Raw genomic sequence first — 21,519 nt, 5'->3', positions numbered from 1 at the left:
CTATTGAACTTCCTGTGCCTACTGAATAATTTTTTATTCCAGCAGGCGTTTTAGGTGTAGTTTGATGCAATAGTTTTAACTGATTTTCATTTTCGTATCGTATCTTCGCAAACCACTTCAACCATTGTAGTTAAGTGGTATATAAATTGCTTACATAACAACACACACAGATGATTTATTTATCTGTGTAAAAAAAAATGTTTCTTCCCAGGAAGAAAAGAAGTTTACAAAGACTGTGCTGAGGAAAGTCCAGAACAGTTACCAACATGCGATACAGGAAATGGGAGAACTGCTGAAAAAGAGACTTGATACCATCAAAACTCTAAAGGTTTAAGGAAGTGTGTCCTCTGTGCCAAGGGTCAAGACTGAAATGCCGACAACAGACAAGAAACAGCATCTGCCACCATCCCTTCAACGTTTAAAATCTGGAACTTCCTCAAAAATGCATGAAGGACTTTTGATCGTAAAAATAGTTTTTTTTTATGTATTAAAAAGATATATTCAAGCTGATTAAATTATTGTACATAAAAACCAGAAGCAGGGACCCTTGTCCGTCAGGGTTAGACCACTTTTTTATACATGTTCATAAGCATATTGTAACAGAGGCAAAAACCCCTAACCTGTTTCACTTCCCTTTGTGGGGAGAGGGGGGCATTCTCCAGAAGCTCTCTGGGGGCTTGAAGTCTTTAGAAGCAGCAGCAATAGAAATCCAGTGTAAAGCATATTTCAAAGGAGTTTGTATTTTTTCCATCACACAATGCAGCATTTATAGTTTTGTGTGCAAGTTTCTTGCCTTAGAAAAACAGAAGTTCAGAGAGCCCAGTGGTCCACTGGGTAACTTCTTGGGTGTTCTTTCTTTCTCCCCCGTCCAACACGCCCCCCCCCCCTTGAGAACAGTTGTATGACTGCTTGGTGAACTAATTGGCCCAGGACAGGTGACTTTCTCCCGCACCCCCACCCCACTCCAGAACAGTTATTTTTATTCACACCACCAACCTAACAACTGAAGACACTGCCTGAGTGAGTTGCAACTTGTGTGCCCTTGTGTGTCTTGCTTTCCAATCCTGCAAGGAAAAACAGAACAAAATCAGAAAAAGTTGGTATCTGCTTAAGTTTGTTCCAAGGTGAAATAATGACAAAAGAAACATATAAACTTGATTGAAAACTCAGCTTTGGCTGCAGCTCATTGCAAATGGAACTGTTGGCTAACGGCTAAAGGTGTGTATATGTAATCTGTTCCATAAACTCAACACACCTATCTTCCTTTGTGTAAAAGATGAATTGCTTGAGATGGTGTCTGTGCCCTTGGATGCTTCATCTTAGGTTTACGGCTGTATTTCAAGCAAGTTTATGTGGTGAGGAACAGGATGCATGGTCTGAGTTGTGCTTCCTGTTATTCGTAAATCTCTTAAGATTGATCCTGGGCATCGTTAGGGAATGTGCATTAGATAAATTTTGGATGAGACTCTAGAAAATCAATTTCAAATCCTGTTCATTCTCACCATTCCAAACCTTTCATCATATCTAAAACAGCTTTTGGTGAACATTTGTGTAGGTTCCTCTTGGATTTTATTAAATGCATGGAAATCATCATCTGGCCAAAAGAAATGGCTTTCGATAAAGTATCTTGATCTTCCTTTGCAACCAAATACAAGCAAGCGTAGCAGGCTTGATTATCCAGGCACCACCTTGAATAGCCCTCCTCCCACTCCTTGTTACTTTGTTCATCATGTTACATGGTACAGGCGGTCCTTGTTTTGTCTGGGGGTACCATTCCATAAGCCCAGCCCGCCCAGCCCCTTGTCAGGGCATCTTTATGACATTTTGGGGCCACTTACTGGTTCAGCGATGTGCGCTTGGGCACCATCATGCATCATTCAGACGCGCCTAAACTGGGAGTTGCCTCTACCACTAAACTTTTTTCCTACCAAATTATAGCTGTTTCAGAATCAATGGGTACTGAAAATAGGTAATTTTTTTGGCAACAAAGACTTCAGGCTTTGGCAGATAACTGGCTAAAGGAAAAACGATGATAACAAGCTTTAAATTTTTGAAAGAGCTGGTAGTCCTGGGGGATGGCGCATCATTTCCCCTAGAAACAAGTGGGTGAGCCATTTCTCTCGTGGCCAGTCCACTACGGATTCCTTGTGCAGAATTCTAGGCCCTGTGAACTTTTGTGATTAGCCTATTTCTGCTATTAATTAGGAGGGATCTGAAGACCTTGACCGTAAAATTTTCAGGTGTACTTTTAGGAATGATCCGCACGGCTTTTATTTCGCCAGTTGTGTTGATGTGTTAGTACATTCTAGCCACTTCAGCCTGCTTAATCACCATTTCGCACAGCTGAGGGGGACCAGTAGATTTTCCGTGGCCATTTTGACATTCCCAGAAGTACCTGCTTCTTCCAGGAACAATTCTCACGTAGATATGTTTTCTGTCCAGAAACCCCAGCCTGATTCTTAGACACCACACAAGAAATCAGTATTTATTTTAATCTGGAACTGTTCTTCACTCTGGCTACACATGCAATTTAGTGGCATACTGAAGTCTAGATTTGCCAGTAAGATCTATTGGAGAATGAAGGCCTTCTGTGCTTGCTTTTGGAAGTGAGGCTTTTTTTATATAAAAAAAACAGTTATAGCAAGAATCAAATAAGGTTCCAGAGACATTTCACTGGCAGCTCCTAGTCCACCTGCATCAGACACCTTGATTCCAGGTGTTTCCTCTTGTTGGCAGTGCTAGAGGTGACTAAAGACATAAGCAAAAATAAACCTTTTAAGTCCCCCGCCCCACATTTCTCCATACAGAACAAAAACAGGGGACAGAACTATGTTAGGCAACGGGGATAACCAAGAAGTATCTCAAAATTGTATGGGTGGTGAATTCTGTTTGCCAGGTTGTGAATGCCTTCGGTTAAGACAATTGTGCTCTTGTGTAACTTGCCTGTTGTAGTGCTGCTTTGTGGCAACATCTTCCTTCTGTGTTGGGCTTGGAACCAATTTCTCCTGAAAACCAGGTGGGCGGATGGGTGTGTCTATGTGAGTAGCAGCATTGCCCTTTAAAAGAAATGGAAAATCCTACACGTTTGAATTTATTTCTGAAGCAGCAGTTTGCAAAGCTCTCAGGATCCAATCGAGGAAATACATGCCCTGCTCCCCACTCCTTACGATCAAAATACTCCATTACATAGGAGTTTGTTTGGGGTTTTTCTTCTGACAACTACATATGTATCAGGGGCAGCATCAGATTCCAGCACAATAATCATTTGGGTCCACTACAGGGAGAGAATTTGGCAGAAAAGTTAAATTGTAAGTTTCTGGAGAAACTGATCGTTGTCAACAAAACTCACGTTCTTAATAAACCAAATGTTTTTGTACCTTCTATAGCAACACACATACATACACGCAAACCTCCCTTTCTGAATTTGTGAAATAATGTACCACTGTTGTTTTATCTCATTTTCATGAACTTAAACATGTATAAAAAGAGAGCTACAGACAGAGGATATAACTACTTTTATGCAGTGCTGGGATCATGAGCCAAAATGGTTCTGCAGCAACCAATTTCTAAAGTTAAAATATTTCATTGTTGTGATCCAGTTACGTTCCTCTCTCTCAAGAAAACTACGTCAGCCACCTGTATTGCCCATTTAGCTGGAGGGTGTGTGTATATTTTTAGTAATTTTTAACTTGTTTAAAATTGCATTTATATTTTGCAATTGTTATGTTGAATCATGGAGGAGGGTTTGTCTCTTACTTTGATCTATAAAGGGGATTTCTGTTATATGCAAGAGAGCTTGGAACTTTTTATTCCTTGACTTGTTCTCTGTAATTTATGACTTTGGAAGGTCTGTAAAACACTTAAGCAGCTGACAGAATTTTAAGTGACAAAACTGCTAGCAATCTGCTTTAAACTGGATGGATTTATAATTTATATATATATAAATATATATATAAAGGTCAGTTTCTTTATAAACAAGTTTTTTCTGCCTTTTTCTTTAAGGGTGTGGGATTATTATTACTTTGCAAAAGTATGAAGGATTTTTAAACTCCCAGCCCTGTTTTTTTTAATGGTTAGCTACAAAAGAGGCAGATTTGGCCCAGAAAGTTTCAGAGAAAATTATTACTTATTAAATTTATATCCCACCCTTCCTCTCAAAGGAGCACTATACTCTTTATTTACCTTTGTTTCCCATATTATATTTTAAATTGTAGAGGGACGCGGGTGGCGCTGTGGTTTTAATTTAATTTTAAATTGTAACGTGCTGGGGTCTCATAGGGAAGAGTGGCTTAGACAATAGTGTAATTTTCACTTCAGTTTCACTTGGAATCAGTTTGCACCCACTCGACCAAGGGCTTTGTTAGTAAAAGACAATTCACCTTCAGCATTCTTTCCCCCTATAGATTTTCTAAATCAGATATTTTGGGGAAGCACTGTTGTTTTTAATTCAAACTGGATTTGGGTGGCCAGGGATAAGGCAGGATCACATTTATTGACTCCCTGCCTGTTCCCCTCTTGCAGAGCATGAGATTGGCAGCAGCTTGCCCAAAGCATTTTTTCTTTGCCTCTCCTTGCCTTCCTGCCAATTTTCAAATGGTAAGCAGAGCAGCTTTCTCTGTTCTGCAAACAAGGGATGTTCCCGGCCTAGACCCCTTTATTTTTTCTGCCTTGGGTGCCTGGCTGCACCACCGGGGTCTAGGATCAGGGCTGGATTTAGGTTTAGACACCGAGGTCCAGCACCGAGGGCCTTTGGCGGTTCCCTCGCTGCGAGAAGCCACGTTACAGGGAACCAGGCAGAGGGCCTTCATGGTAGTGGCACTCGCCCTGTGGAACACCCTCCCACCAGATGTCAAAGAGAAAAATAACTCCCAAACCTTTAGAAGACATCTGAAGGCATCCCTGTTTAGGGAAGCTTTTAATGTTCAATAGGTTATTGCATTTTAGTGTTTTGTTGGAAGCTGCCCAGAGTATTATTATTAATTATTGGTGATGCCCTAAGCAACTGAAGGTAATGGGGCCCTTTAGATGTCCTTTTTCAACAACAAATTGTCGCTGTTTTTTGTGTTGAATAAATTCTATACTGTATGGTCATTTATGGACCTAATAGGTATCTAAAGGTATCCCTAATAGGTATCTTTTGCACGTAAAAAAATATGTATTTTATCAAAGTAATTGTTAACTGAAATACAATTAAGTATATTAATAGTGAAATACAATTAAGAAGAAGTATATTAATAGTGAAATAATTATTAAGCTCTTAACTTAAAATGATTTGGGGCCCATTACTTACATCATAGGAGCCAACACAACACAAAACACTTGTTGCTGTTTGTAGGTTTTTGGGGTTTTTTGTATCTTATATTTTGGAAATGTACACCCAGTTTCTTTTTCCTTTACATTTTTTGGGAGCCCCCAAGAGAGGGGCCCTAAGCTATAGCTTGTTTATCTTATACATGTCTGGGATACAGAGCTGGGCTTGATTTTCTTGCATGGCAATGACAAGGGGGAAAGGCACTCTGCCATAGCTGTCAACGTTTCCTTTTTTTTTTAAGGGAAATTCCCTTATTTCAAATAGGATTCCTTGCAAGAAAAGGGAAAAGCTGACAGCTATGCACTCTGTGTGAAATAGTGAGGAGGAATTAAAGAACTTTTTAATGAGGGTGAAAGAGGAGAGCGCAAAATATGGTCTGAAGCTCAACATCAAAAAAACTCAGATCATGGCCACTGGTCCCATCACATGGAAAATAGAAGGGGAAGAAATGGAGGCAGTGAGAGATTTTACTTTCTTGGGCTTCATGATCACTGCAGATGTTGACAGCAGTCACAAAATTAAAAGACGCCTGCTTCTTGGGAGAAAAGCAATGACAAAGCTAGATAGCATCTTAAAAAGCAGAGATGTCACCTTGCCAACAAAGGTCCGTATAGTTAAAGCTATGGTTTTCCCAGTAGTGATGTATGGAAGTGAGAGCTGGACCATCAAGAAGGCTGATCGCTGAAGAATGGATGCTTTTGAATTATGGTGCTGGAGGAGACTCTTGAGAGTCCCATGGACTGCAAGAAGATCAAACCTCTCCATTCTGAAGGAAATCAGCCCTGAGTGCTCACTGGAAGGACAGATCGTGAAGCTGAGGCTCCAAGACTTTGGCCACCTCATGAGAAGAGAAGACTCCCTGGAAAAGACGCTGATGCTGGGAAAGATGGAGGGCACAAGGAGAAGGGGACGACAGAGGATGAGATGGTTGGACTGTGTTCTCGAAGCGACCAGCATGAGTTTGACCAAACTGCGGGAAGCAGTGGAAGACAGGAGTGTCTGGCGTGCTCTGGTCCAGGGGGTCACGCAGAGTTGGACACGACTAAACAACAACATGCACTCTGCACATGCTGCTTGAACCTTGCGTTGCAAACGTGGGCCTTCCTTGCTGCAAAACAGGAGACAGGAGAGAAGCCATGAGCAAAGCAACATGGGGCGCCGGGGCTGGATCCTGGGGCGAAGGAAAGCTGTGCCTCTCTGCAACATAGTAAAGGTAAAGGGACCCCTGACCATTAGGTCCAGTCGTGGCCGACTCTGGGATTGCGGCGCTCATCTCACTTTATTGGCCAAGGGAGCCAGCGTACAGCTTCCGGGTAATGAGGCCAGCATGACTAAGCCGCTTCTGGCGAACCAGAGCAGTGCACAGAAACACCGTTTACCTTCCCACCGGAGCGGTACCTATTTATCTACTTGCACTTTGATGTGCTTTTGAACTGCTAGGTTGGCAGGAGCAGGGACCGAGCAACGAGAGCTCACCCCCTAGTGGGGATTCGAACCTCCGACCTTCTGATCGGCAAGTCCTAGGCTCTGTGGTTTAACCCACAACGCCACCGCTTCCCTTCTCTGCAACACCCCCCCCCAAAAAAAGGAATCCCGCACGCACGCACGCCACGCCCCCCCCCGCCTTAAATGAGGCGGCCCTTTGAAGTGCCTGGGAGGGAATCTAGCTTTGGTCACGTGGCCATGCCCAGCAAAGCCCCTCCCTCCCTGTAGAATCTTCCACATTCGCCCAGAAATGCACCGGGTCGCCATGGCTATGGGGATCCCTCAGCGGAGCGCCCTGCTGCTCCTGTCGCTGCTGCTCTGCTTGGCCCTGGAGAGCAGCTGCGCTTTGCACACCAAGGGCGCCCTGCCCCTCGACGCCATCACCTTCTACAAGGTAGAGCAATTTGCCTTTTATTTCGTTTTCTTAAGGGGGGGGGGATGATGCTGGAAACCACACTTGCATGCTTTTTGGGGGGAAGATGAACTGGGGGGGGGGCTTCTGCTCCGTATTCCTCCCTCCTCCCGGTGGACATAGGGGCATCTCTCTCAAATCATGCCCAAAATTGCAAATTGCATTTGCAAAAGTCCGGCGTTGCGCGCCCGGTTTGCTTCTTGGATAAAGCGATTTGCCCATCGCGCCTGCTCTCCGCTTGGGATGGCGCGCCTGAAAAGGGATCAGCTGCGCAACACGCCCCCTCCCCATATTAGTGGGTGGCAGAGGGCATAGTCCAACTGGATTATGGGGGAGGGGGCGCGCCCCTTGGCATGAAGCAGGAAAGAAGGGGAGGGGGTGTTGGAGAGGACAAAGGCGACCTGGAAACAGGCTAAGTGCAGCCATACTAACGAGAATCTCAGCGCATGCAGTATTTGCGGTAGGTTTTTATTTTTATTTTGTTGCTTTTAGATCCCACTTTTCATCCAGGGTACACTCCCCCTTTTATCCCCACAGCAACCCTGTGAGGTAGGTTAGGCAGAGAGTGAGAGACTGGCCCAAGGTCACCCAGTGAGCTTCAGGGCTCTGTGGAGGATTTGAACCCAGGTCTTAGGCCTGCTTTTTGCACACACTAGCTTGCCATCACATTTTCAGGACACAAAAGGCCTCTGAACACAACATATATCTCACCCTGAATTATTTTAGCCCCGCTGCCTTAAATTATGTTATCCAATCATACAGAAATATGCATGTTGATAGCAGTAGATTGCAATATTGATTCAGTGGATTGGATTAGATTAAAAATAGAGCCTTTATACCACTGTTACTATTGATATTCCATTAGTATCCTGTGTTTTTGTTGGGGAACCTGAAAGAGTTCTTGTGCCTGTTTTTTTAGAAGTAACCTCCACTGTCTTCAGTGGAATTTACTCCTGTGTAACTCCACAAGTATTGCAAGTGGGGCGTTTCACTCCCACTTCTTTCTCTGCCCTTAGTTTCTGATATGCAACCTGCAGTTTAATTGCAAAATTTGTCTCCTTGCTCCACCCAGGCGAGGGAGGCGGCTTCAGACAGTCACCAATCGTGGTTGTCCAAGTGGATGCCAAGGGCAATGCAAACTTGCTTGGCTTTCCAGGGTGAGGAGGGGCACAATTTGTGCCCGATTCCTGAATCAGCACCAAGGAGCTCTCCCCTGAGCAAAATGAAGTGAGAGTACCCCTGAAAATATGCAGAGGGCTCATTTCTATGCAAGCACATGGAAGGATCAGTCCTGGAGTGGTGGGTGGAAAATGGGTTCAAGACAAATGAAGAGTCCCAGCGACTCATTTTGAATACACACACACAACACACACCCTCCCCATTGTATATTCCTAGCCTCAGAGGTGTGCTTCCTCTAGATATGGAGAATTTATTTTCCTGTAATATATAATAGGACGCGGGTGGCGCTGTGGGGTAAACCACAGAGCCTAGGACTTGCTGATCAGTAGGTCAGTGCTTTGAATCCCCGCAACGGGGTGAGCTCCCGTTGCTCAGTCCCTGCTCCTGCCAACCTAGCAGTTCAAAAGCACATCAAAGTGCAAGTAGATAAATAGGTACCACTCTGGCAGGAAGGTAAACGGCGTTTCCGTGCGCTGCTCTGGTTCACCAGAAGTGGCTTAGTCATGCTGGCCACATGACCCAGAAGCTGTACGCCGGCTCCCTCGGCCAATAAAGCGAGATGAGTGCCGCAACCCCAGAATCGGTCACGACTGGACCTAATGGTCAGGCGTCCCTTTACCTTTAATATATAATAAGCCAGCAGTAGACCTCTTCTTCCAGCAAAACATTAAGAACATACAAAAACCCTGCAGGATCAGGTTAATGGCTCATCTAGTCCGTCATCCTGTTCTCGCAGTGGCCAACTAGGTGTCTGTGGGAAACCGGCAAGGAGCTTCTGACCACAAGAACCATCTTCCTTCCTGGGGTTTCCAGAAGCTGGTTGTCAGAAGCATTGCTGCTCCAATTGTGGAGCCCAGAGTGTAGCCAATTGGCTAGTAGAAGCCATCAGTAGCCCTCTCTTCCATTCAGGTATTTGAAGAAGTGTGAATGCACATGAAAGCTTATACCCAGAACAAACATATAAATAAATAATATTTTTTTATTTATACCCCGCCCTTCCCATTTCAGAAAACTGGGCTCAGGGCGGCTAACAACAAATTTAAAACACTTAATTGATACAACAAAAAAAGCATAAAATACAGTATAAAACGTGAATAATAATAAATTCAGAATTCAGAAATCAATTTAGGGGGGAAATCCATCCAATAAACATTAGATGATCACCAGGGCTAGCTGGATAAATTAGTCCTGTTTGGGCCAGCGAGGAGACCAGGGGAGAATTAGCTGTGGGATCCCAGAGCGGGTAATCTTCATAAAAGGGGAGGGAAGGAAGGAAGGGGAATAAAAGATCAGGCTAAGTTCAAATTGAAAGCTAGGCGGAATAGCTCTGTCTTAAACCTAGTTGGTCTCTGAGGTGCTACTGGACAATGTTTTAATTTAGTCCTCTCTTTCATTAATTTGTCTAATTGTAGAATCATATAATTATAGAAGGAACCCAGGAATATACATCTGTCCCATGTGGGGATCAAACCTGCAACCTTATCAGACCACATTCTGACCAACTGAGCTACGAACCGCCCCCCCCTGCCCTAAATTACATTTCTGAAAAGAAGTAAGGGGTGGGGAGGTAATCAGAAATGGATTTTTGTGTGTGGAAGGACTGTGAGGTCCATTCAGTTCTGCCACTCAAAATAAATTCCCGGGCTCATAATTCTGAATGAAAGATCTTTTGCTCCCAGCTCTACTCAATGGATCTCCTGGGAGTCTAGTTAAAAACAAAGCAGATCCCATGAGCATAGCATCCGTGCACCCCTGCTAGATCATATATGTTAGATTATATGTACATCATAGTCTGGGTAGGGGTATTAATGCACCTGTGCTTGACTTGAATTTCAACCAACTTGAAGAGCTTATTATGCTGAGGAATTGAATGGAAACTCCAGGGTGCAACAACTGAATATTTTTTGGGAAAGAATTTAGGATTCCTATCTTGCTAGCTGCATTTCGAGAGTAGTTTGTGTGTAGTCATAGCCGCTCAAACTTTATTAGCCTACTGTTCACGAAGCATTTCTGCAGCAAAGTCCAGCCATTTTGCACTTATTACCTTGCTAAGTCAAAATTAAGCAAGGCTGCCTCGGAGGTGTGGGAACTAGAGCGTCTCCACCCAAAGCCTGGGAACTGTGCAACTCCAGACAAGTCACACCCTGCACTTTTGTGTTCTACAGCAGTTCTGTCCGATAAATGGGGTGCAGCAAGAAACCCCACCTCCGTGCATTTTAAAAATATTTAAATTACTAAATTTTATTAAATTTTTAATAACCAAGAACAAACGTCATATTTCCCTTTGCCCTTTTTTTGTTAAATGGGGCTATCCCTGGAGAATAGCCTGTTTTACCCTTCTGTAAAATGAGCTCAGCTCTGCAGATTCACATGAGGATTGCACCTTAGAATAGCTTTTTAAGTGAGATGCTTGGCGGGTAGAAGGGCCATGCTCAGCAGTGGGGCAGCTGCCTTGCATGCAAAAAGCTCCCTGGCCTCTTCGGTTATAAAAGGGGTTTCAGGCGGGCAGCACTCTGGCCTGAGGCCCTGGAGAACTGCTGCCAGTCTGTGTAGGCAACGCTGGCGAGGTGGACTAATGGCATGGCTCAGTGCATTACTGGAAATGTGGCATATATGCTATTAGTATATAAAGCCAGTAGCAACTGGGGACCAGTTTACCTGTGAGATTGCCTTACAACATAAATGCCCACTCAACTACTTTGGTATACGGAATTGACACAGGTGCCGCATAATACCTGTATCTGCATTTGTAAGAAATCAGTCTTTTAATATGATAGTCAGCACCCTAAAACCGCTGCCTGTTGACACCAGACATGTGCCTTCACTGTCCTCTTTTTGGTGCCTGCTGGAAACCTGAAGGAGAGTCTCCACCCCCATCGTTCTGCCCTGACACTGAGGTCCAGCTCCGAGGGCCTTCTGGCGGTTCCCTCCCTGCAAGAAGCGAGGTTAAGCGAGGTTACAGGGAACCAGGCAGAGGGCCTTCTCGGTAGTGGCACCCGCCCTGTGGAACACCTCCCATCATGTCAAGGAAATAAACAACTATCTGATTTTTAGAAGACATCTGAAGGCAGCCCTGTTTAAAGTTTTTAACATTTGATGTTTTATTGTGTTTTTAATATTCTGTTGGGAGCTGCCCCGAGTAGCTGGGGAAACCCGGCCAGATGGGCGGGGTATAAGAGAGAGCCAGTGTGGTGTAGTGCTTAAGAGCAGTGGACTCGTAATCTGGTGAACCGGGTTCGATTCCCTGCTCCTCCACATGCAGCTGCTGGGTGACCTTGGGCCAGTCACACTTCTCTGAAGTCTCTCAGCCCCACTCACCTCACAGGGTGTTTGTTGTGGGGGAGGAAGGGAAAGGAGAATGTTAGCCGCTTTGAGACTCCTTAAAGGGAGTGAAAGGCAGGATATCAAATCCAAACTCCTCCTCCTCCTCCTCCTCTTCTTCTTCTTCTTCTAAATTATTGTTATTGTTATTGTTTAGGCAAACACACCCACCGATGTAGAATGCTGACATGTTTTAATCTGTTTTTGCCTTATCGTCAATTTTGAAATTCCAAATGTTTTAAACAGCTGCTTTTAACTGTTTTCGACGATAACACAGAATCCTATTCGCTGAAGATATTTTAAGACTCAATTTGTATTTGTAAATTTATATAAGATGACTTACACAATATTGTGGTTTTTTTGTTGTTTTGTTTATTTAGAATTTTTTCCCCTATGAATTTCAATAAAGTTTTTAAAAAAAAGATATTTTAAGATCTAGAGTCAATTGACTAAATTATTTCTGGATGTCTAGGAACGTAGCTAGAGTTGGGGGTCAGCACTGGTGTTTGAGAAGGAGCCACACAGTGCCTCTCCCTTTTTAAGCGCATGCTGAATTCCAAAGGACCATTTCCACTCCCCATCAATGACCAATGGTCAAGGATGATGGGACTTACTGCCCAGTCATTATTGAGGGAGACCGGCAGGGTGGGGACAGGTTCCTTATCCCAGCTGTAAAGGTTGAGTGACCACTGACAGCCTCAGGTTCAGTAGTCAGAATGCCTCAGGTGTTTTGCAGGTGACTTTGGAAACCAGATCGCTTCCAGACACCGCACATTCAGAGCTTTTGTGGTGTTCTCCTTTTAGGTGATCCCGAAGCACAAGTTTGTGCTGGTGAAATTTGACACCCAGTATCCTTATGGAGAAAAGCAGGATGAGTTCAAAAAGGTGGCCGAAAGCTCAGAATCCAGTGACGATTTGTTGGTGGCCGAGGTGGGGATATCAGGTGAGATGCTTATGGCGGACTTGTGCACAGATTATGAGGTCTATAAATTTATCTTTTACTTCTCTTCTTTTTTAAAAAACGGATGCCAGATTAACTGTTGTATCTCTTAACACTGTGCAAACATCAATAAAGGAGGCTTTTTGCTTAGGATAAGCTGATCAGAATGATGCCTTTCCTCCTGAATCTTTGCAAACATCTTTTCCTCCTGGCTGATGCAACATACTGAGTTTAGCTTTAATTGTATTAACTGGTTGACGTTGCTGAATATTGTGTGTGAGAGAGAGAGAGAGGGAGAGAGATGGTCTTGTGGATTATTAAGAAATGGGGAGTAAACTCACTATCTGACTATGATATTGAAATTTTTGTTTTTCAGGGGGTAGGGGAAGAATTTGTGTTGAAGATGCTTAGAGAGAGGTAGAAGAGACAGGCATGGCTTTAATTTCCTCTTTCCCCCTGCCATTGCCCAGTCTGCAGGAGGATTTTTTCCTAGGTTCCCCACTCCCATGCAAATTCCATGTAAATTTTGATTTGAGGAGCAGGGAAACCATGTGTGAGAGAGCTAGTCATTACTGATTTTTAAGTTATATGGGTGGAGTGAGAAAAGGTGCTACACACAGCCAGAAACACAGTGCTCACCGTATTCTTCGCTCCATAAGACGCACCTGACCATAAGACGCACCTAGTTTTTAGAGGGGGAATGCAAGAAAAAAATTTTTTTAAAGGGAGCGCTGAGCAGAGCCTGTATGCATCCCAGGCTTTTCCCCAGGAGGGAGAAGGGCAGCTCCGCTTGGCTCGTGGGGGCTTTTGTGGGAGGTGGGGGAAGGGACTGAGGGGCTGCCCTCTGTCCCTTCCCCCACCTCCCACAAAAGCCAGCAAGAGCCACGCGCTCTTTAAAGGGAGCACGGCTCTTGCGGGCTTTTCTATGAGGTGGGAGAATTCCCCCACCTCTTGCAAAAGCCAGCGAGAGCCCTTCTCCATCCTCAGGGAAAAGCCCACAAGAGCCTCACACACACTAGGCACGGCTCTTTAAAGAGTGCACGGCTCTTGCAGGCTTTTCTACGAGGTGGGGGATTCCCCCACCTCCCACAAAAGCCAGCAAGAGCCGCGTGTTCTTTAAAGGGGGCGCTGCTCTTGCAGGCCTTTCTACAAGGTGGGAGAAGGACAGCCCGTCAGTGACAGGCTGCCCTTCTCCCTCCTCGGGGAAAACCCCGCAAGAGCCACGTGGCGCGCGTGTGTGGCTCTTGCGGGCTTTTCCCACCTGCATTCTCTCCATAAGACGCGCAGACATTTCCCCTTACTTTTTAGGAGGGAAAAAGCGTGTCTTATGGAGCGAAAAATATGGTGCTTCATTATTTCTAAACTTGATTTTTTTGTGATGGGGTGGAGGAGCTTGGACCCATAGAGAAACAGGGGACTTGGTTGCAGGGAGGTGAAAGCAGCTTGCAAAAATGGTGGGCACTCTCATTCCATTTATCTGCTCCTTGTCAGAGAGGGAGAAAGTGCAGCACTGTAAGAAGTTTGCTGCTGGATCAGGGTGAAGGCCTACCTAGCTCAGCATCCTGTTCTCACAGTGGCCAGCTAGATGCCTCAATGGGAAACCCACAAGCAGGATTCAAGCACCTGCAGTTCTCAGCAGCTGGTAGTCAGGTGCATAATGCACCTGACAGTGGAGGTACAACACATTCCATAGGATTTGTCGTGTCTCCTGCCGGTTTGCAAATCGCTGATTGCGTTTTGCTTTTTGCAAAATTATTTGTGTTGACTGCACCAATGAATCGCAGGAAACCCTCTGTGTGTGTGTTTGCTTAAAAGGAGCTGAGATTTGGAGAGAGAGAGGTTGCAAGGCTTGCAGTGTGTTCAGGTATGAGGTATGGGGTATTTTGAGGAAGCACCGTCACGGCCTAGGACCCTCGTACCTACAGGACAGCCTCTCCTGGTATGCCCCACGGAGGACCTTAAGGTCCATATATAGCAACACTCTAGAGGTCCCAGGTCCTAAGGAAGTTAGATTAGCCTCAACCAGAGCCAGGGCCTTCTCAACACTGGCTCCGGCCTGGTGGAACGCTCTGCCTCATGAGACCAGGGCCCTGCAGGATCTGATCTCTTTCCACAGGGCCTGTAAGGCAGAGTTGTTCCACCTGGCCTTTGGCTTAGAATCAGTTTGATTCCCTCCCCCTCTTTCTTTTTCCTTTCTCCTCCTGTGAAGAGATTGCTCCCTAATTGTTTTAATGTTGTATCTTAATCTTTTAATTGTATTTTAATCAACTTGTTTTTATTATTGGTTGTTAGCCGCCCTGAGCCAGGTCTTGGCTGGGGAGGGCGGGGTATAAATAAAATTTTATTTTATTATTATTATTACTGATGTGTGTGTGTGTCTGTGCACGCTCCTTCTGCATCATCACTTTGCCTGGGAATATGCAAGGCATGTTGCGTGACAATTGCTGTTTGCCAGCCTCACACAGGTGTCTCCTAAGCAAACACACACACAACCCCCTTCCGTTTTGCTATGGAAATGGGAGAGGCCTCTACCGGCCCAAGGGAGTCCCTGATTTTACACAAGTGAACAGTGATCTCCCATTGCAAGCTTGGGGGTTCTGATATGGGATTCTCCCCTCCACAAGGGGCAGGCTTTCCCTACTGGCTAGATGGGTCTTTACCATGTGTTCACTGGTCAGGATTTTAGCCTTTTATTAAACAGTATTTGGTTTTGTGTGTGTGGTTTTATCTGTTTTTAATTATCTTACCTGTGAATCGCCCTGAGACAGTGGTTCAGAAGGCGATTAAGGAATTAATTGTAATAATAACATGGTGCTTCACCAGAATAGAGATCCCCATTAAGTTAAGTTAGGCCTAAACGGCCTCGATCCTGCATACCTGAAGGAGCATCTCCACCCCCATCCTTCAGCCTGGACGCTGAGGTCCAGCGCCGAGGGCCTTTTGGCGGTTCCCTCATTGCAAGAAGTGAGGTTACAGGGAACCAGACAGAGGGCCTTCTCGGTAGTGGGGCCAGCCCTGTGCAACGCCCTCCCTTCAGATGTCAAGGAAATAAGTAGCCATCTTATCTTTAAAAGACATCTGAAGGCAGCCATGTTCAGGGACGTTTTTAATATTTAATGCTGTATTGTTTTTAACACTCAATTGGAAGCCACCCAGAGTGGCTGGGGAAACTCGGCCAGATGGGCGGGGTATAAATAAATTATTATTATTATTATTATTATTATTATTATTATTATTATTATTATTATTATTTAGTGGCTCTTACTTCTGTGTTGGTAAGGATTCAGCTCCTCTGTCCCGAGTCTAGAACATTTCAAAATGAAAAACGATACAGTCCAGATTTAGACACTTTAAAAACCCACAGGTTTCAGTGAGAAAGACTAGTATGTGTTTATTCACTGAAACCAGGGCGGTTAAACCGCAGCTCTCCAGGTGTTGCTGAACAACAACACTTAACAATCTTGATCGTGGGCTATACTGGCAGTGGCCCAGCTGTCTGGGAACATGTTGCATGAGTTTTTGGGTTTCCCATTGGGCATTGTAGGATCGCAGCCATAGCCTTAGGCAGCCATAGCCCCATTTTCAAGTCCTACTGTTTTATTATTGGTCTTCTGTTTGCAGATTATGGCGACAAGCTGAACATGGAACTGGGGGAGAAGTACAAGCTTGATAAAGACGCTTACCCGGTTTTTTACCTGTTCCAAGATGGCGACCTGGAGAACCCTTTGCCTTACCCTGGGCAGGTCAAGGCCAGCTCCCTGCAGCGCTGGCTGAAGAGCCGGGGAATCTACATGGGGATGCCGGGATGCCTGAAGGAGTTCGACACCTTGGCCAGCAAATTTGTGGGCGCCACGGAAGAGCTGGAGCGCCAAGCCCTCCTGGAAGAAGGACGGAAACTCCTGGCCAGGGCGAAGGAGACAGAGCAGAAGTCCTCGGAGCAGTACGTCAAGGTCATGAGCAAAATCCTCGCCCAGGGGGACCAGTTTGCCGCCAGCGAAGTCTCCCGGATCAGCAAGCTCATTGAGGAGAACAAGATGAGCGAGGGCAAGAAGGAGGAACTCCAGAAGCGCTTGAACATCCTTGCTTCCTTCCAGAAGAAGACCAAGGAGGAGAAGGAGGAACTTTGACATGCTAGAAATGGCGTGCTCTGTGGAATCTTAAGTGGGTTGAGGTCCCAATCTGGTGCTCCTTCATGCAAGCAAAAATGCCCAGCTCTCTTTTAACGAATTCCCCTCATAGAGAAGCTTCCCACATGCACACCCTTTTTAAACTTTTATTTTGAACGAAAGGCATCCCTTAGGTGCCACTCAGAACAGTACGGAGACTGCCATCGTTCCCAGCGCTATTGAGAGCATTGCAGGTAGAAGATCCGTTAATCCTTTGTTTCAAAAGGCAATAAATAAATAAATCTTTCCTTCCCCCTTGCCGTTTTCTCCTCCTCTAAGAAAAAAGCTTCTCCTCACAGGTGTCGTCCATGCCAGTTGTGTTTCCAAGATGGCCGCCCTCAGGACTTGGCGCAGCTCCTTCTTCACTGGTGGGGTTTTCAAAATGGCTGCACTTGGAACATGAGGCAACCTGTTGTCATTGCTTGAATTCTCAAGGTGCAGCTAATCCTGGCCCCACCAGGCCTGTAACTTTGTGGACCGTGCCAACTGGCCCACAACCAAAAGAGAAGGCTTATTGAGTCATTGGGTGGGGAGAGTTGCCAGATATTCATGGCGGGCTGCAGTCAGCGTGCTGAGCTCAAAATGGCCGCCCTCAGAATGGTGCTTGGTCGTCTGGCGGGCAATGGAAGAAGATGGCCGCCCTCCCTGTTTTTGTGTGATCTGCGCTGAGGAATTCAACCATCCGAGCAAGCAGGGGGTGGAATCATTTGTGTGTGTATTTTTTTGGGAGCCCAGGTTTGGCCAAAGCAAAACATGCATTTGAGATGGGGAGGCAAAAATGGCGTTCGTCTCTTTACTGACCAGTATTTGCAAAAATGTTTTTTGGAGGGGAATTACATGGGTACTTAATTTGCTAATAAACGTTATTGGGCGGAAAATTCACAGTCGGGTTATTATTTTCCCTCCATTTCTTGCTGCTTTTGTCAACAAGATTAGCGTTGCCCTCTCTGCTGAGCCAAAGAAAATGGAGCTCTCATTCGATCTGAACTCTTGCTCAGAGTAGTTTGTGATTTGTGAGAACTGATTGTGGAAGTTGGCACTTCAATATGATTGATTTTCCTCCTTTTTTTGTTTTAAATAAACTTTTAAGTGTTTGAGAACAAACTGCCCGAGGTGGGAATGCTGAGATTGGAGTTCGTGTTCTTCCCTTTATTAAAACCAACAGCAATGGGGTTGGCAGTTTGGATTGGGGCCATGAGAGAGCGAGGCAAAAGGTTAGACCCTCTCCCCTGTGCTGTGCTGCAGCATAATCCAAATCAAGCATGCAAATCTGCAGCTGCTTTTTTAAATAAAAATAACCAGGGTGGAAGCATGGGGACTTCTGATTGGGGAATCCCCCCTGTGCTGTCCCTAGCTTGGCCCTCCGTGTAGCAGGGGAAACTTTCGGACATCACCCTAACGTCTGGAGACCCGGCTCGAGAGAGCCCTGATCTCCAGTCCAGTTTCACCAAGCTTCAGAGCCGATCCGTACCATCATATGATCTAGAAACTTGTGCGTGTTTTTGGTGACGCTGAAATCTTTGCCCAATACCAGATCCCCACACATAAACAATATGTGTCCACCTCACTCTCAGTGGGGAGAATTGGGTGTGAGCAGGAAGCTGAACTGCCTCACTTGCCCAATTCCTTTTGATTGCCCCTCCTTAAGGATGTAACTGGCCATCACTGCCTCCTGTGGGAGAGAGTTCCACAGGCCACCTATGCACAGTTTGAAGAAATCTGTCCTTTTAGCTGTCCGCGTCTACTAGCCATGATGGCTGTACTGCTAGAAGCAGAATGAAGGGAGAGTTGCTGTCAGGGCCGGCCCACACATTAGGCAAGGTGAGGCAGCCGCCTGAGGCAGCAGGATCCACACGGGCAGCAGATCTGGCCTCCCAAGGAATGCATTGCGCGCTGCCACCGCTGCAACGGCTGTGGCACGCTGCTTGAAGGCGTTTTGTGGCTTGCCTCAGGTGCCAAAATGTCTTGAGCTGGCCCTGGTTGTTGTGCTTGAAGCCTGCTTGGGAGCTGTACTTGTCTTTAAAAATTAAATACTTTTGACAAGAAAACAGCCCTTGGGCTAGGAAAAGATAGCTGCTCCTGTTTCAGGAGACTGAACTGGAGGGGCGCTTGTCCAAACAGACAAAGACTTGTGTCGACTGCTGGCTCTTCCTGGTTCAAAGGTGCTCAAGAAGGGTAATGAGTCTGCGGGAAAAGTAACAGATTTGATTGACAGCCTGAAATTGTCCCTCTGCCCCAAGTGACTGGGTCAAAGCAGCAGGGCTTCTCCGTTTTAGTGTTCATTTTCCACTGAAGGACAAGACACTGGCTCATTTCAAGAAGACACAAAAGACTTGCTCACTCAAGCGGAGTCACAGGTGCCTGTTTTGATGAGAAAGCGGTGAATTCAAGTTGGCACATCTCTCTTTGCTGCCCTTTCATTGAGTTCCTTTTAAGTTTGCAAAGCCTGGATTTTATTTCTGATGTTCTGAAATAACAAGTACCGTATGTTCTGGCGTATAAGGCGACTTTTGAACCCCGGAAAATCTTCTCCAAAGTCGGGGGCCGTCTTATACGACAGGTATGGGGGGTGGCGCTGTGGGTAAAACCTCAGCGCCTAGGGCTTGCCGATCGTATGGTCGGCGGTTCGAATCCCCGCGGCGGGGTGAGCTCCCGTCTTTTGGTCCCAGCTCTTGCCCACCTAGCAGTTCGAAAGCACCCCTAAGTGCAAGTAGATAAATAGGTACCGCTTTATAGCGGGAAGGTAAATAGTGTTTCCGTGTGCTGCGCTGGTGCCGGCTTGCCAGAGCAGCTTCGTCACGCTGGCACGTGACCCGGAAGTGTCTCCAGACAGCGCTGGCCCCCGGCCTATAGAGTGAGATGAGTGCACAACCCTAGAGTCTGTCAAGACTGGCCCATACGGGCAGGGGTACCTTTACCTTTTATGGCAGGTGGCGGCAGTGACGGCTGGCTTGGAATGGCAACGGGCAGAAGGATGGTAAGAGCCGCCCCCCCTCCATCCCTGGCTGCCTCCTGAAGCAGCAGCAACCGTGGCAGCCTCCCCTTCCCACGGTGAGGTGGTGTGCGGCTTTGGCCGGGGCTCTGAGAAGCTGAGCATCCCACAACTGCCAGAACTACCAGCTGGTGAGCGCAGCCTGCCGCTTTTGCTGGACGGCTGACTCGCCTTGGGCTGCTGCTGCGATGGCAGAGGCAGTGGAGGGGTGCGCGCTCTGCCCCTGGTGGCGCTTGGCGGGCTGCCTCTAGTTGGCTGCAGGTGGAGGTAGTCTTATGCGGTGAGTATATCCCAAACTCTGTACAGTGGTGCCCCGCAAGACGAATGCCTCGCAAGACGGAAAACCTGCTAGACGAAAGGGTTTTCCGTTTTGGAGGTGCTTCGCAAAACGAGTTTCCCTATGGGCTTGCTTCGCAAGACGAAAATGTCTTGCGAGTTCCTGCGGGTTTTCCCCCCTTCCCCCCCTTTTCCTAAGCCGCTTATCAGCTGATCCGCTGATAAGCCGCTTAACAGCTGATCGCTAAAAGCCGCTAAACCGCTAATAGCGCTAATCCGCTATGCTGTCAATGGGCTTGCTTTGCAAGACGAAAAGACCGCTATACGAAGAGCCTCACAGAACGGATTAATTTCGTCTTGCGAGGCACCACTGTATTTTAACAGGAAAAGTTGGTCGTCTTATATGCCCAGTTGTCTTATAGGCCGGAAAATACGGTATTCGGAAAAATTTCCCTTCGGTACATCCTTGCAATTATAAATATTTTTGATTTTCAAAAAACACACTTGCAATAATAGGAAGCAGGGAGCAGGACTAGAGGGGCAGGTCTCATATAGCTGGGACTGGTGTTTTTTGTTTGTTTGTTTGTTTGTTTGTTTGTTTGTTTTAACTTGTTTTTATTGGGTTTTGAAAAAGGGGGGGGAAATCCCAAATCAATATTTTCCTTTAATTCTTAAGAAACAGTTAAGCAGAGGCGCCTGCCTAAAAAGACCCAGTGTGTTCTCTTAGCTTTCTTTGAGCCTGGGCTAGTATTGGTGTACTCACAAATCTCCTTTTTTGCGCTCTTCCCACCCTCCCCACTCTTGACAATTTTTGTTGAGCAAGTCATTCATTCACTGGCATGTTACAGAACATTTTTGTCTCGCAACCCCTTAAGGGAGGAGCTTATTCAGAGCCCAGCTGCATCCTTAGGCCACAAGGCCCATCCGGTCCAGCATCCAGATTCCTGCTGTGGTCCAGCAGATGTGTCCAGCAGACTCATGAGCAGAGGATGCTCAACTGCCTTCCACTTTTGCACCCAGCAATGTATTTGGACGCACACTGCACTTGTCTGTGACTGGATTTCAGTGGTCTGCAAACTTTTTCAGCAGGGGGCCGGTCCATTGTCCCTCAGACCTTGTGGGGGGCCGGACAATATTTTGGAAAGAAAAAAAAAACGAACAAATTCCTATGCCCCACAACTAACACAGAGATGCATTTTAAATAAAAGGACACATTCTACTCATGTAAAAACATGTCGATTCCTGGACTGTTTGCAGGCTGGATCTAGAAGGCGATTGGGCCTGATCCAGCCCCTGGGCCTTAGGTTGCCTACCCATGAATTTAACCGGGAGGTTTAGCCACCTGAAGTCCTACCCACAATGAAACTGCTTAATTTGTCTTGGACATATTATTAAATAGTCAGGTGGGATGCAAATTTAACATTAAAGCCATATGGT

General features: G+C 46.0%; 2 protein-coding genes across 5 annotated transcripts in view; both read left to right on the top strand.

The window, feature by feature from the left end:
• Window positions 1–2,618, top strand: part of NAA25 (N-alpha-acetyltransferase 25, NatB auxiliary subunit) — a 34,379-nt gene extending 31,761 nt beyond the window's left edge. For 3 of the 4 annotated variants that reach the window (XM_081923237.1, XM_081923239.1, XM_081923238.1), the window contains exon 24: window positions 212–2,618. In XM_081923237.1, coding sequence (XP_081779363.1) covers window positions 212–334 — 123 coding nt within the window. In that variant the 3' untranslated portion in view covers window positions 335–2,618. The remainder of the gene's footprint in view (window positions 1–211) is intronic. The other variant, XR_014171266.1, reaches the window with a different exon arrangement.
• Window positions 2,619–7,014: 4,396 nt separating this feature from the next.
• Window positions 7,015–17,696, top strand: ERP29 (endoplasmic reticulum protein 29). The gene is made up of 3 exons (XM_081923261.1): window positions 7,015–7,190; window positions 12,513–12,651; window positions 16,270–17,696. The coding sequence occupies exons 1-3, from the start codon at window positions 7,047–7,049 to the stop codon at window positions 16,773–16,775; spliced, it is 789 nt and encodes a 262-aa protein (XP_081779387.1). The 5' UTR covers window positions 7,015–7,046; the 3' UTR covers window positions 16,776–17,696.
• Window positions 17,697–21,519: the final 3,823 nt, after the last annotated feature.

This window comes from Podarcis melisellensis (assembly GCF_964234715.1).
Source record: "Podarcis melisellensis genome assembly, chromosome: 8".
In the NCBI taxonomy this organism is placed as follows: domain Eukaryota; kingdom Metazoa; phylum Chordata; class Lepidosauria; order Squamata; family Lacertidae; genus Podarcis; species Podarcis melisellensis.
The sequence above is the reverse complement of the archived record's forward strand: the minus strand, read 5'-3'. Positions and strand labels throughout refer to the sequence as shown.

What these genes read in the sequence shown, in the direction of transcription:
- ERP29 (XM_081923261.1), top strand. Translation starts at nt 7,047, where the DNA reads ATGCACCGGGTCGCCATGGCTATGGGGATCCCTCAGCGGAGCGCCCTG. An exon ending in ACGCCATCACCTTCTACAAG is followed by an intron (nt 7,191 to 12,512) that starts GTAGAGCAATTT and finishes TTCTCCTTTTAG; the next exon opens with GTGATCCCGAAGCACAAGTT. An exon ending in GGCCGAGGTGGGGATATCAG is followed by an intron (nt 12,652 to 16,269) that starts GTGAGATGCTTA and finishes TTCTGTTTGCAG; the next exon opens with ATTATGGCGACAAGCTGAAC.